The sequence below is a fragment of the Bidens hawaiensis genome, unplaced genomic scaffold (genome assembly GCF_021521415.1).
Source record: "Bidens hawaiensis isolate Kalapana, Puna unplaced genomic scaffold, B.hawaiensis_p1.1 tig00007232_1, whole genome shotgun sequence".
NCBI lineage: Eukaryota > Viridiplantae > Streptophyta > Magnoliopsida > Asterales > Asteraceae > Bidens > Bidens hawaiensis.
The window spans coordinates 696,372-712,960 of record NW_027491497.1 but is presented as its reverse complement, the minus strand read 5'-3'; the positions used below and the strand labels follow the sequence as shown (position 1 = coordinate 712,960).

Sequence of the window (16,589 nt, the reverse complement as noted above, 5' to 3'; positions counted from 1 at the left end):
CCTATTTATTGGCAGATTCTGCACCCCTTCGCGATACGTGATATAGTGAATTGTTGGCCATCGCGTATCGCGACGCCGCAATTTTAACAGAATGCCACATGTTGCCACGTGGCGTGTCATATCATGCCACGTGGTTGGACACGTGCACCCGGTTGCTTAACTTGGGCATCGCATATCGCGATAGTCCTATGAGTTTGGCCATCGCGTATCGCTAAGCCGCCCAAATGTTGATTTGTGTGCAAAGCCATAGCATATCGCGATGGGTATATGGATACCCCATCGCGTATCTCGATGGTTTAAAATTTTTAAATTTTTCATTTTAAGTCCCTAGTCTTTAAGAACATGACATAAAAGGCTAAATTCTAATAGGGTATTTTACGCGGTGTTACACGTTAATTCTTTTATTGTAAGAAGGAAAAATGATTGGAAAAATTGTTTTGTAATTCATAGTTTAAGCAGTTTTTATGAAGTATAAACATATGTGCAATGTAACATCCTAAAATTTATAATGTTAAATAAAGAAAGTTACGTTTAGTGATTTCGCGTTATTAATTAATTAATGTCGAGTAAAGAACGGATCATGGACTTAGATTAATTAAGATGGGTTAAATGAGAATGGGCCTTAGGTCCATGGGCTTTAAGGGATATAAATATCCCCTAAACCAACCTAAAACCCTAAACCCTCATTTCATTTCTATCATAATCTCTACACACTCCAAACACACACACACACCATAAACGAGCAAGATCCGAGAGAGAGTAAACGTTAGTTGGTATTAGATCTTATTACACGAGATCTAGAGGGCATAAACAAGCTAACCAAGATCGAACGAGCGCTAAAGGTATGTTCTTGACCTTTAAAGTTTACGTAGTATTGAACTTTTTTACTTAAAGGTCCAAGCTTTATAGTATATACGGGATATATATACGACCGAAAACGGTTAGGGAACGTAGTGGGTGATGTCGAACCATAACAAGGGTATTAAAATCGCCAAAATGCTTGATAAAAACCAAACCCGTAGCTGAACTGGGCAACTTCGCCTGCAAAACCATAACTTCGCCTGCAAAACCATAACTTCGCCTTTAAAGCTTAACTTCGCCTACGGCCAAGTTCGCCTAACTGGTAACTTCGCCTAAGGCCAAGTTCGCCTAATTGATAACTTCGCCTAAGGCCAAGTTCGCCTAACTGGTAACTTCGCCTAAGGCCAAGTTCGCCAAATTGATAACTTCGCCTAAGGCCAAGTTCGCCTAATTGATAACTTCGCCTAAGGCCAAGTTCGCCTAATTGATAACTTCGCCTACGGCCAAGTTCGCCTAACTGATAACTTCGCCTAAGGCCAAGTTCGCCTAACTGATAACTTCACCTAAAGCTAAGTTCGCTTAAGATTTAACTTCGCCTAAAGTTAAGTTCGCTTAGAAAATAAATTAAAAACCTAATGGAAAATGTGTTAAGACAGTTAATGTAAATAAAATTTTTCCAAGCTGACCTGGCAGCTCGACCCCAGCCAGGGGCTCTGCCCCTTGGACCCTGCTAGGGGCTGCCGCTCCTAAGTGATAAGTGTATGCCTTATATGAATGATGTGAAATGTATGAATGATTGCTTGTTAGTACGTGAACGATCTTCGGATATTGCACGTACTGTCAGGTTGTAACGCTATGTATAAGGTAAGTATGATATGTATGCTTATATGTATGAACGTGATAAAGTTAATAAAAGAAGGAAATGATGGTTGTATGGTTGTATGGTTACGAAAAGGGTACCGAGCCCTAATAATACTCGAGGTATGATGTATGGTTGTATGGTAACGAAGAGGGAATCGAACCCTACTAATATTCGAGAACTAGAGAACCGAACCCTACTAATATTCGAGGAAAGAGGGTACCGAGCCCTAATAATACTCGAGGAAGGAGGGTACCGAGCCCTAATAATACTCGAGGAATGTAGGGCGTAATGCTCTTTATAACGTAAGATGTGAAAGTAAGAAAGTATGAAAGTAAGAAAGTATGAAAGTATGAATGAAAGAATATAAGTTATTGTGTATTGTATAATGTATGATTAACTAGAACTCACTCAGCGTAGCTGGCTTTTAGTATGCACGCAGGTGAGTAGGATGAGACAGCTGGCTTGAGTGAGGACACATGGCAGAAGAATAAGAGTCTGGCATCTGAAGACTTATGATGTTTTAATTTTAATGCTTTAATGTTGAAAGACAAAGGATGTTTTGAGACAAGTTATGAATTATGTAATGTTTTATGAAAGTTTTATATTCCGCGTAAAGTTTTAATTAACTCTGATATTTAGAACTGTGTTTATGAGTAAATCCAACACGAAAGTAGGGCTACCGGTAACGGGGCCTTACATGCAATGTCACATAAAAATCAATGTTTTCAAACTCGGCTCGGACGTTGACTCGGACGCTTTACCGGGACCAGTGTTTGATCCGAATGACGTCATTATTAATTTATATATACATATATATAATTCATGTACATATAAAAATACTACTAACCAAAAATAATAATAATAATAACAAAATTTATGTTTTATACATTGTTTTTTAACTATATATGATTTATGTTTGACCAATAAAGATATCAATGAAGTTTGGTTGGTTAGCTCATGCAGTAATTATAATTATTAAAGTATATATCTCGGAAATGACCCAAGTTCGAATCCGACATGCACAATTCATTTTGGATTAAATGAAAAAATGGGTTTTACCGGTTCACCCGATGGATCACTGGGTCAGGGCCGACCACCACCCGCAAAACCCGACCGATTTTTTAGAATACAGCCCAAATACGCTGACCAGGCCCGATACAGGGACCAGGTCCTGATCAGACCAGTCCGACTAGCCGAGCCAGTCCAGGTTTCAAAACAGTGCTAAAAAGATGTTATTAAACAAAGTGGGTTAACTTTATGGGAACAAGAAGGAAGCATCTTTATGCTTACTGATGATGTGGTGAACTGTGATTTGCCAAATTTGATATGGAAGGTAATTATAGGCAAGTGGTAGTTAGAAGATACTAAAAGAAGAGAAAATTAAATCATGTCACTACTTTCGGAGTAAAGTTATAACAATTTTAAAATATTAGAAATACTTTTAATTAAATATGATAGTTGTTGAACGTACAATAGTGCCCTACCTTCTTGTGTTGGATTGGAATAATTTCTTTCTGAAAAAAAATTTCATAGAGAACGAATACACAGTTATGGTCGCAAGATTAATATATATATAATGATTCAAGCACAAAGTTAAGTTATAGCGAGAAGTACGATAAATTAATATGGGTCATTGATTACATTAATCAATGTTATATATTAATTATAGAAAACTAATAATTATTTATAAGGAAAATTGGATTTTAATAATCCCAACTTTACACAGTTGGCCGATAATAATCCCAACTTTAAAAATAGCCATCACTAGTCCCAACTTTCATGCTACTTGTTTTCATTGGACCACCGTTAAAAAAAATTTAACGACGTTAAGTTTTTTCCACGTTTTAAATTGATGTTTTAAGGCTTTTGATCGGAATGAGGATACGAATCGATTTATGTAAAACTTAACTCGAAACAACGCTTCAAACAACTTGATTTTTGTTAATCAATAGTTTAAACACCGGAACTGAAGCATCCTTTAGTCGTTTGGACCACTGTTTGGAGGTAAGTTTTACATCAATCGACTCGTATACTCATTCCGATCAAAAGCCGTAAAATATCAGTTTGAAATTTGAAAAAAACATAACGTCGTTAAGTTTTTTTTAACGGAGGTCCAATAAAAACAAATAGTGTGAAAGTTGGGACTAATGACAGCTATATTCAAAGTTAGGATTATTATCGGCCAACTGCGTAAAGTTAGGATTATTAAAATCCAATTTTCTTTTTTATAATCTCATATACATGTTTTTTAAATGTGAACATGGTATTTTGTACTTTAAATGTAGGCACTTAATATGAAATCCCCACTTGTTACTTCTAAAATTAAGCTCAAAACATTTATAATTATTGAAACATAAAACAATTTGTAATTAGCTACATTTAATATTTGTTCTTTTTTGATATGTATATATATTTGTTCTATGTTGATTTGGGAAAAAAAATTAGTAATTTTGTGATTCTATACCATCGTAATATACACAATACTTTTCTCTTACTTTGACATGCATTCCATTATTAGTTATTACTAAAGCCTTGTTCTTGAGTTCTTTAACAAAGAAAAGAAAAGGAAAGGAGAGGGAATGATAAGAAAGGGAAGAGAAGGGAAGGAAATTTTTTTTAATTAGGTGTGTTATTGAGTTGGAAGGAAATTAGAGGAAAGGAAATGATAACTATGTTAAAAATAGTTATCCTTAGTAATCATCCCATTTTTTGGAGGATAACTTAATGGGAAAATACATTAATTTTCCTTTCCTTTCCTTTCCATCCTAAAAAAAACTCAAAAACATCCATTTTTTAACTATCCTTAGTTTTCCTTTCCTTTTCCTCATTTAAAAAAACTCAAGAACAGGGCGTAAAAAATATTTGAAATTGTATCTACACTACATTAGTCTTGATTACACTATATTAGCTATGCCAACACAGCATTTAAAAGTACGCCTACACTATAACAATTATGACTACATAACTTTTGAAAGTGTGTCTATGCAACATTAGTTTTGCCTACTACATTAGTTATGTCAACACAACATTTGAAAGTGTGTCTACACTACACTAGTTTTGCCTACATGATATTAGCTATGTCAACACAACATTTAAAGGTGCACCTACACTACAACAGTTATGACTACACAACATTTGAAAGTGTGTCTACATAACATTAGTTTTGCCTACACTACATTAGCTATGTCAACACAACATTTGAAAGTGAGTCTACATTACATTAGTTTTGTCAACACTACATCAGTTATGACTACACAATATTTGAAAATGTACATACACTACATTAGTTTTGCCTACACTACATTAGTTATGACTTATGACTACACAACATTTAAAAGTGTGCCAACACAATATCACGTAGTTATTTCTACATTACTTAAGATAAACCCACATTATATTAGTTGATCGAAAATTGAGAAAAAAATCACATTTGAGATCAAATAAAAAAAATAATTATCCGTGCTTTAAATAAAATAATTTTTGATCAATTGGATTATAATGATTCAAACTTTAGATGAAATAAAAAATAATAATAATAATAGTTTGTAACTTATTATAAGGTAATAAATTATCATTAATTAAACTAATAATGAGTATTAGTTACAAAACAAAACACTTTATATTTTACTAATATACCATTGTATTTAAATAATTAGAAAATAAAAAGAAACAATTTGATTGGCTAAAATATCTTCTCGCTCTTCTCGCAATATATACAAGGGAGGAATATTTTGGGAACCTTGATGCGTTGTAATAACTTTAAGAATTTAATGTGCACCACACATTTATTTAAATAAGTATGTAATATGTAGTTGAGAATAAATCTGATTAAAAAATTAATCAGGAGAGTATTATAAATATTTTTGATGATTACACAAATTTAAATGTTAGTTACACATGTGTAATAAGTCGATGCGGTGTGTAAAATAAATACTGTAATTTTTTTACGTTACTTACACTTACGTATTACATATGTGTAAAAACGATTCAAAAAAATTATTGTTACTTTGAATTCTTAAAATTCAAAGTGGTTCTCAAAAGAAATATATATATAGGGGAAGGTAAACGTACAAACGAAATTATCGTGTTAAACGTGAGAATCAAGTAGAGTAATTATATATGTAAGTAGAGTAATTATGTAATTACATCATTGAGTAATTATCAAAGAGTAATTACATAATTACTCTACTTGTAATATAATTACTCTACTTAATTCTCACATTCAGCACGTTAATTTCATTTGTATTTGATCCAAACCCTATATAAATATTCGTTACAAAAAATCATCCCTAAGAGTACCTGTAAAGTGTAAACGGATGTCAAATATCTTCCTTTCTATAATAAAAAAGGAATTAATAATAAACTCTGTACATATTTAACTAATTAAGTCAGATACAGAAGGATGATTGAAGATTCTAAGTTGTTAGCAGCTAAAATTGAATATTCTGCAAGGCACCACATAACATTTACAACGTGTCCAATGGAACCATTATTGTCACACTAGTGGTTCCACTCCCCCACTAAAAAACCACTATATAAACCAACTCATCTTCATCTTCATCTTCAACCTCCAACCTCAACCATCTTCCACCACCTGAAAAATGGGCACTGGAGAATACAACTCCAAACTCAACCAACAACCACACAAAGTCGCCATTCCACCGCCTCAACCGTTCATAAAATCATTAAAAAACACAGTTAAAGAAACACTGTTCCCTGATGATCCACTCAGGCAGTTCAAAAACCAACCACTGTCACGTAAATTCATCCTTGGAGTTCAATACGTCTTCCCCATTTTCGACTGGGCGTCGAGTTATAATACAAGTTTCTTTAAATCCGATGTTATTGCCGGCATTACCATTGCAAGTTTAGCAATTCCTCAAGGAATCAGTTATGCTAAACTGGCTAACCTCCCCCCTATTCTCGGACTATGTAAGTTGTTTATGTTTATGTAACCAACTCATGATATTAGATATAGTACGAGGAACAACAAGTTGAAAAGGTTTCTTTCTTTCTTTCTTTTTTTTTCTATTTTTTTGGTGTTGGCAGATTCGAGTTTTATTCCGCCATTGGTGTATGCTATGATGGGAAGTTCGAAGGATTTGGCGGTTGGGACCGTGGCGGTGGCTTCACTGCTGATAGGTTCCATGTTAGGGGCGGTGGTGAACGCTAATGAAAACCCGAAGTTGTATCTTCAGTTAGCTTTCACAGCCACGTTCTTCGCTGGAGTGTTTCAAGCTTCACTTGGAATATTGAGGTTAATCTATGTACAACGTTAATACACATTTATTAATCTCAATTAGGCATAAATGACATCAATATGTATCGTATAAAAGATAACACTAATTAAATTATTAGAAAATAAAAAACAACACATTTAAATCAATTAGTTTCTAAAAGTTATTCGTACTTTTTTTGTATTTTGGGTATTTTCTCAATACAAATAACTATATAATTAATTTATTGAGAGTTTTTTTTTTTTTTTTTTTTTTTTTTTTTTTTTATCGGTGTAATAATAATATAATCTATAGTCTACACATGACTTACACATATCTAAATAACAAAATTTATTCATATTTTTTAGACAACTGTTTATTTTGGTTAACGTCAAAGAAGTGTGTTATTCTTATAAACCTCTTGATATATGAATATGAATATGTATTATTTTAAAAAAATATATCATTGGATCACAAAATAATATTATTTATAGAAAGCTAGAATAAAGAATACGGAGTATAAAATTGTAGGCTAATCCATGAATATTGGGGGCTTTGGAAAGAGGTTAACTAACATAATTGCTATTTTAATCCATGCATCAGGCTCGGGTTTATTGTTGATTTCTTGTCACACGCGACCATCGTAGGGTTCATGGGTGGCGCTGCGACGGTGGTTTGCTTACAGCAGCTAAAAGGAATACTGGGTCTCGAACACTTCACTCATGGCACAGATCTCGTCTCCGTTTTGCGATCTGTCTTCTCTCAAATACACGAGGTACTTGAAAACTTTCTTAGTTTCTTTACATAAATTGTTATTATTATACTTGTTCCTGTTTTAGTAAATTAAGAGCATTTAAACTTTAACATATTTATTTTTGTTCCAGTTTTCGTAAAGAGTAATTAAAGTTTAAATTATTATTATTAAACTTTAATATTATTTAATAATATATAAGTAAAATATGTAATTGCAGTGGAGGTGGGAGAGTGCAGTTTTGGGTATTTGCTTCCTGTTCTATCTCATGGTCGCTAGATATGTTGTAAGTATACTTTATTGTTTGTTTTTTTTAACCTTTTAATCTCCTTTAAAAGGTCAATTGAAAAAAAGATAAAAAGGAAAACCCTTTATAAAAATAATCAGTTACTGTTAGTGTTACTAATTTACTATTATTAAAATGAAACAGAGCACAAAACGACCGAAGCTATTCTGGATATCTGCAATGGCTCCGTTGACATCGGTGATCTTAGGAAGCATTCTTGTTTATTTCACTCATGCCGAAAAACATGGCGTTCAAGTGGTTAGTGTCATAAAACATGTTTGATGCATATCGTATCTTTGTTTCACATGTAACAAAAGCTTATACTATTCAGCGCAATGCAAATCTATGATACACCTGACAGAAAATAAGACAAGAGATCCGATTAGTTTCGTTATTTATTTAATAGTGAACTTACAAAGTATAACAATTTTCTTAATGTGCAATATAGATTGGGGAACTAAAGAAAGGTTTAAATCCGATTACAATAACAGACCTGTCTTTTGGATCACAATACTTATCTTCTGCGATAAAAACCGGTATCGTCACAGGTGTCATTGCCCTCGCTGTAAGTCACTTGTACCTTCTCTTCTCCTTTACATTTTGTACGCTCAGTTTGTTTCTTTCCACTTGCAATTTTTTTTCAAAATTTCACAAAACTTCGAAGAAAATGCACTTTTAGAGACAATGGTAATAATAATGTAATTTAAACAGGAAGGAATTGCGGTTGGAAGAAGCTTTGCCATGTTCAAAAACTACAACATTGATGGCAACAAAGAGATGATTGCCTTTGGCATGATGAACATTGCCGGTTCATGCACTTCTTGCTACCTCACCACCGGTGTGTACAACTATCATTATATCCTTTTCTACAAATACTTGCATTAGCTTCTAATTCATTTTTTATTCATTTACTTTTATTTTAGGGCCATTCTCGCGTTCTGCTGTGAACTTTAACGCCGGATGTAAAACCGCGGTATCAAACATTGTAATGGCGATTGCAGTGATGATAACATTGTTGTTCCTAACACCATTGTTTCATTACACACCCCTTGTTGTGTTGTCTTCCATTATTATCTCGGCTATGCTCGGCCTTATTAATTATGAAGAAGCTATCCATTTATGGAGTCTAGACAAATTTGACTTTGTTGTATGCATGAGTGCATACTTCGGTGTTGTCTTCGCGAGTGTCGAGATTGGATTAGTTATCGCGGTATAGTACTTTACATTATAAAACTTTCATTACATTTATATTTCACTCTATAATCCACTTGAAATGGGACAAATGTAGGTCGCACTGTCACTACTTAGGGTACTCTTATTCGTTGCAAGGCCAAGAACATCCACACTAGGTCACATACCCGATTCCACGATTTATAGAAGCATGGATCAATACCAAAATGTGAAAACAGTTCCCGGAATCTTGATCCTTCAAATTGATGCACCAATTTACTTTGCTAACTCGAGCTACTTGAGAGAAAGGTATAATTATATCAGTAATCGACATATGGTTGGAAAATACATCTTAATTTACGAGCTTTATATTTAAATTATTGTTTGAAATTAGGATTTCAAGATGGGTTGATGAAGAGGAAGATAGGTTGAAGTCTTCAGGGGAAGATAGCTTGCAGTATGTCATTCTTGCCTTGAGTGGTAAGTAATCAAATGCTAAATGAGAAACTATGTATATAATTTTTTACAAGGAAACTATAAGATGTTGAGATATAACAATTATGGATGATTCGATGGTTTTAGCGGTTGGAAACATTGACACGAGCGGGATTACAATGCTTGGAGAGGTTAAAAAGCTTATGGAAAGAAGAGGGCTAAAGGTATACATTACTTTTCTTGATCCTTTTATATATAACATAAATAGAACTACATCTGGATAATGGGTAAGCGAGCAACAAGCTGCGCCGCTATCCCCTTTTCTTTAATTTTTAATGTTTCAATCTGAGCGATACATGACTAAATCCAAGTTTTGTTCTTATTTATAGCTGGTTTTGGCGAATCCGGGAGGAGAGGTGATAAAGAAGATGAACAAAGGGAAGTTGATAGACGTTATTGGACAAGAATGGATATATCTGACTGTAGGAGAGGCCGTGGGAGCTTGTAACTTCATGCTTCATACATACAAGGATGTTGAAAAGCCGACTTCAACTGGGGGTGACGACAATGTCTAGTTGATTGTGGTGAAATAATCATTTGACAATATTTGTCGTAAAAGACGTATTCATAACTATAAATAATTTGTATATTTATTACCTTGTTTCGCCTACTTCTTCATTATGTAAACTGTTTTCTTTTCAACCATTAGTACAAGTTTGCAAAGGAAAACATATTGTAATGATGGGAGTTATGAAATGAAATTATTTTGGAATTTGAAAAGACAAATGGTGTATTAAAATTTGTTCTTCATTTTGCATACGTGCGATTAATTTGATGGACCACCGGACTTGCATATGATGGCCTACAATGCCGTAACTTGATCACATATGATCTAGCCTACAATATCTGTAATAATATTCCATGACTCTCCGGAGGCAAACCAAATAAACATATTAAAAGTTGTTACTAAATTATATCTACGCAATTGAACATATGATAATTTTCTTTATGCGGAACACAAATTGGCGAATTGAAGAAAGGGTTAAATCCGATTTTAATTACGGACTTGTCATTTGGATCACAATATCTATCTTCGATAATCAAAACTGGCATCGTCACGGGTGTCATTGCCCTAGGCAAATGTAAGTCACTTGTACTTTTTTAACCACTTGTACCTTCAATTATCTTCTCTATGCTTGCATTTATTTTCAAATTATCTCAAAACCCCAAAGAGAATGTGGTCACCTCTTCACGAAAGTATTGTTTGATTATGATCAATATGACCAATACTGTACAAATTACATATATTAATACGCAGGGGAAGATTCATGTACATTTTGATCTTAATATGAGTACGTTGGAAATAATGTAAATTTATTTAAAAATACGAACGTAAAAAAATAATACCAACTACAATACCAATCTACATAAACAATGACTTGTAATAACAAAGAAAAGAACCTAAAAATTACAACAAAATAATCAAAATCAAGAACAAAATAATAACAGCATATACCAACAAATACTTATAACAGCAAAAGAAAACATCTAATAATAACAAGAAAATATAAATAAGCAAATACTTATAACGTGTCATAATCGAAAATTAGCAAATCCGAACAAAATATAGCAGCAAACACCTATAAAAATAAATCTAATCATAACAACAAATTGGTTCTTACCGTTTTCATGTTAAGAATAAAATGTATTGATCCTGTTACATATAAATCAATAATGTATGTCTATAACAAGGGTAGTAATGTAATTTAAATAGGAAGGAATTACGGGGAAGGAGCTTTGCAATGTTCAAAAACTACAACATTGATGGTAACAAAGAAATGATTGTGTCTGGCATTTGGCATGATGAACATGGCGGGTTCATATGCACTTCTTGGTACCTCACCGTTGGTGTAAAAAATTGCCATTATACCTCTTTTTTTATTAATATACTCACTATTAGCTTCTAATACATGTTTTTTTTTTCATTTAATTTTCATTAGCAGGACTATTTTCACGTTCAGGTACGAACTTTAATGGTGGATGTAAAACCACGCTATCAAACATTGTAATGGTGGTTACGATGACGTCCTAAAGCCATTGTTTCATTACATATAGCCACTTGTGTTATCTTTCATTATCATCTCGGCTATGCTCAACCTTATTATAATTATAATTATAAATTAGTATCATTGAGAACTTTGGTGGCACAAAGTTTTGAGGTTATAAATTAAACTATTTATATAATTAGCTTCAAAAATATTTAAAATTGTTCTATTAGTTTGATGGTTGATGGAAAGTCCTAACTCCCAAGTCTTGTCCCCATTATATGCTTAAGGTCAAGTCTCTTTTATAGTAGCAACTTTTCTATTCTTTTCTTTTTTTTTTAGTTATTCAATTGTTGTATTGTTTTTTTTAATCATGTTTTATTTGTTTATTTTATTTAAATATGACGAAACTACCTTTTAGGTTTAGTTTTCGTACACGTAATGAACCTAATTGATACCGATGGAATTCGCATCGAGTCGTCACCTTAACGCCAATGCTTTTGTCTTAATAATGTTAACTTGACGTAACTATTTTATAGGTCTAGTTCCGAAACTTAACATAGATGATACCAACCAAATGTAACGACTATGTTTTATAGGATTTGCCTAGACTCACCGCCTCAACGTCCGGGATCGACAACGCTTGGGTTTTACTAACTCCCGAGTATTACCAACCGATGCCACCCCGTTGGTCCATCTCATGTTTCATATTTTTTTTTGTTTTAGTTCCGGTATCATAACACATGTAATTGAAAACGATCGAATTAACGTAAAATTAACGCCTCAACACTCAGGACTGACAACGCTTGTGTTTTATGAACCTGTCCAGTACATGCGTCGGGTAAAACACTAGTTAGTTATAAAGAGGCAATCCACCTGTCGAGTCTAGACAAATTTGGCCTTGTCTAGGTAGTTAGAACTGGATCAATCAAAGTCTATTGGGCCTCAAGAACAGTAAGCAAGTTGGGTAATTCCTTATGGGGTGCATGTACATTAGTACATATAGGTTTTAATTTTCATTATGGGTTGGCAAACTTTAAAATTTAGTTGGGCCAATCCAAAATGGTCTCAAGTGCTTTTAGATTTTAATTTAAGGTAGCGTTTGATATGCATGAATGAGAGCTGGAATGGAATGGACCATTATGATGGAATAAAAAAAATGTTTTTGGTTAGTCAATGGAATGGAATCATCCATTACAATGTCCATTCCATTCCATCTAAAACACCCTAAATATTCCATCAATCCCACTTGTTTTTTTTTCATTTCATCCTTATTGCACACTATATCACCTCCACCACTAGCCCATAGTCACATGGATCGCCGATACGGTTTGGTACGAAAACTGGTACGCGATTCGTGCATATCAAAATTTCGGTACGAGGGGGGTAGGTTCATTCGTAACGCCAATTCGGTACGCGGTACATAGTCGGGTACATCGTATCATACACAAAACACTTCAAGTAGATTTTTTATAATAGTTTTTATAAGTTTTTAACTTCAGTTAACTAAAATTAACTTAAATAAGCTTTATTTATGCTTTAACATATTAATAACATATATGTAGAAAATGAGGGGTAAACTTTAATAAAAATTCAAACTTCAAGGGAAAAAAGTGAAAATTTTAAATATAAAGTAACATCAAGTTTAGAAGCCATAACCCTAATCGCCGTTCTTTTTCTCAAATCTCCCCTCAGGCAGGCTCTGATCTCCCCTCCGGCAACAGCCTCAATCCATAAAAAATATGGCAGATCTTGTCGGATCATTTGGATCTTTATCACCGATAACTTGGGAACTGGGTTCGCGATTTTGGGTTACCGGGTTCGCGATCCAAAACACAACAGGCACCGTTCAGACGTAGCTCCGGAACGCCAGTTTTAAAGCCGGAATCGCGATCCAAGGCGTTCCGGGACCGTGTTCGTACCGTGTTTCGGAACGCACGATCCGGAACGAAAATCATGGCAAGTTCCACGATCCTTGTGACTATCCACTAGCCATTGCCATCTCACTACCATCATCACCTACCATCACCCACCATCGCCTCCGCCACCCGCCACAACGACCACCCACCTCTGCCTCCACCACCACCAACCATCGCTCCCGGCCATCACGACCACCGCTCGCCACCTGCTTCTTACTACCACCGCCACCACCACCCACTATCACCACCACTAACAATCTCTCCCGGCTCCCGCCCATCTCCACCACCACCACCCATCATCACCATTAATGCTCACCGCCACCACCACTCATTACCATTTTTATTTTATTCTGTTTTTTCTATCTTACCAAAAAATAAAACTAATAATCCATTTCATTCCCACATGGTAACCAAACATGTCAATGAAATCGTAATGATCCATTCCATTACTTTGTCCATTTCATTCCCTCGCTCATTCCATTCCATCGCTCATTCCATTACCCCATACCAAGCAGACCCTAAGGCCATGCCGAGTTTCATTTCGGGATTGTGTGCATTAGTTTTAGCATTGAACTAGTGAATTTTTCCATCACGTTACTTGTTACCCTAAAATAATATTTATAATAGTATCCACCCGCTTATATGAAAGTTATAAACATCAAATTGCGAGTTGCAAATTTGCTACATCAAATAATGAAATAAATGGTTCCGAGAATGAAAAAAGGGAACGAGATCGCAATGAGATTTTTATATCAAAAAGTGGGATATGTGATGTGTGGGTAAAAGTACACGCCTTAAGTGTTTTATATTGTGTGTTTTACTTGTTTATATGTATCGAACACAAATACTTTGATAGGTTTTATGTTTACAGGTGTGCGGAGCTTAACAGAGCTTATTGGAGCTTAAAGAAGCTAACTTGGAGCATTCATGATGGAGTGGAAATGAAAGTGATGATCCATGAGATGATAGAGAATTGAAATACGAAGACGTGGCCGCAAACGGGGAGGAAAACGGATTTGAAACGAAGATTTTATGAAGAAAAATGTTTTGGCCCAACAGAACCGTAAGGCAGAGTCTCCAAACCGTAGCTTACGGTCTGACCGTAGCTTACGGTGGCCAGACCGTAGCTTACGGTCTGGTCTGACGGAAAAAGGGATTTTGGTGATTTCTCTTCCATATTTAAGCCCAAAAACCCTAAGGTCGACCCCATTCAATAATTAGCAGTTGAGGGACTTCTTGGAGGCCATATTCCACCATCATAACACACTTGAATCATCCAATTGATCCATGAAATCATTCCTCCACACAACATTCAAGAGCATGAAGATCAAGATGCAAGGCTAAAGTCTTCATAACCATCTCCGGGTGTAGGGTTGAGTTACATGATTAGGTTTTGATATTCTAAACTTTAAATTTGGATTTGGATTTGGTTAATCATTCGGTTGATCAATTCTTTGTGTTTGCTTTTGTGCTTAAACCGTTTTTATATATTGATTGCTTAATCTTTTGTCAGTTATTGATTTGTGGTCATCAACGATTAGGATTAAGTTCTTTCTTCATTGACCCGTTTATCATTAACCATATTATTGATTTTGTGTATAAATAAGTAAAATTGATTATCAATTAGATTTTCATTAAACCATGTCAATTGTTTGGATTCAGTTATGACGATCAACATAGCCAATAGTTAAGTCTTTTGATTTACATATTTTTAACAAGGAACCGTCCAAAGAAGTTTATTAATTCCTTAACTTTGTGCAAAACCCGAACCCTGGAGTTTGGTTATTTTTACATCATTGTTTACAAACTTTTCCAAGTAACCGTGTGTTTTTTTATTAAATCATCTTTTATAAATCGCTTGACATCATCTGTCCACCTTAGTTAATTAATTAATAATTATGAACTTTACTTGCACTTTCCACTGATTCCCTGTGGAGACTACCTTACTTACCCGTACTAGTTATAGATATTTAAGCATCATAAATACTTTTTTTTATTAGAGCACGACATCTACATCAAAATGGCGCCGTTGCCGGGATCGAACCCGGGTCACCCGCGTGAAAGGCGGGAATACTTACCACTATACTACAACGACCCGAGACATACGTACATTGTGTTTTTTTAATAAAAAGATTAACAAAATAAAAATAATAATAATAAAAAAATTAATATTATCTACCTCCTTCTCTCCTTCTTCTTATTTCTTATTCTTCATCTTCTTCTTCCCCTCTTCCACCCAAGAACACCACAAAACCCACAACATTAACTCCTTCAATTCTTACCCAAATCTCTTGATTCCGGACTCTAAACTCATTATTTTTTCGAGAGGAACTCACTTGTGGTGTTGGTTTTCATTAATTGTTGCTCGATTTTTGCCGGATTCGTGAGGGTGTGAAGAACCCTAAAAATCAAGTTTGGGGATTTTCAAGTTTAAGTGTTTTTTATTGTAATTGAAGCTTAGGACATCAACTTTCATCACTAAAAAGGTATGTATTTCACTTAATTTTAATTTGATGATGCCTAAGGTTTGTGAGGAATTTCAAGTTTTTACTTTATGCATATTGATTGAGGTTGGGGATTGTTATGGTGATAATGTCTCCACACTTGTAAGATTAGAATTGTTAAAGGGTTAGTTAATGGGTGTAATGGGTTATTATGATGACTTGTTTAAATTTTGCATGATGAAAATTGATAAGAAAGTGATTGATGTTTATATAATTAATGGAATATGTTGGGTTAATGACAAACATCAAATTTTACAAGTTAGAGTTTGAAGTGGTTTTCTAAACATTGAATAAACGAGTCATCCAACCATAAGCAACGACAAGTGTGGGGATATTTGGAAGGTTTATCATGTTATTTGACTTGCATTGTTTGCTTGGTTGTGATTGTGTAGGATGGGAAGGACCTATGAGACTAGAAAAAACCAACCAAGGAACAAAGGGAAGGTTGCCTCATCATCGGCCGACCCATTGCCTTTGCCCAAAAGAAGATTAATTTTGAGGGATTATGAGGATGAGGATGAGCCCATGCAGGAGCCATATAAAGATGAGGGAGTGGCGCCCCCCTTAAGCCAATCTGGGGTGGGGGTCCATTATCGGGAA

General features: G+C 34.5%; 1 protein-coding gene and 1 non-coding gene across 2 annotated transcripts; one reads left to right on the top strand and one right to left on the bottom strand.

Annotated features, from left to right (window-relative positions):
• The first annotated feature begins 6,010 nt into the window (after positions 1-6,010).
• Positions 6,011-10,744, top strand: LOC143634739 (sulfate transporter 3.1-like). The gene is made up of 12 exons (XM_077102745.1): positions 6,011-6,595; positions 6,713-6,920; positions 7,483-7,654; positions 7,851-7,916; positions 8,061-8,174; positions 8,365-8,481; positions 8,628-8,754; positions 8,840-9,126; positions 9,205-9,395; positions 9,481-9,566; positions 9,669-9,745; positions 9,911-10,744. Exons 1-12 carry the CDS (start codon positions 6,265-6,267, stop codon positions 10,094-10,096), a joined length of 1,962 nt encoding a protein of 653 aa, XP_076958860.1. The 5' UTR covers positions 6,011-6,264; the 3' UTR covers positions 10,097-10,744.
• A 4,765-nt stretch (positions 10,745-15,509) lies between these two features.
• Positions 15,510-15,580, bottom strand: TRNAE-UUC (transfer RNA glutamic acid (anticodon UUC)). The gene has a single exon. It is a non-coding gene; the product is annotated as a tRNA-Glu (tRNA).
• Positions 15,581-16,589: the final 1,009 nt, after the last annotated feature.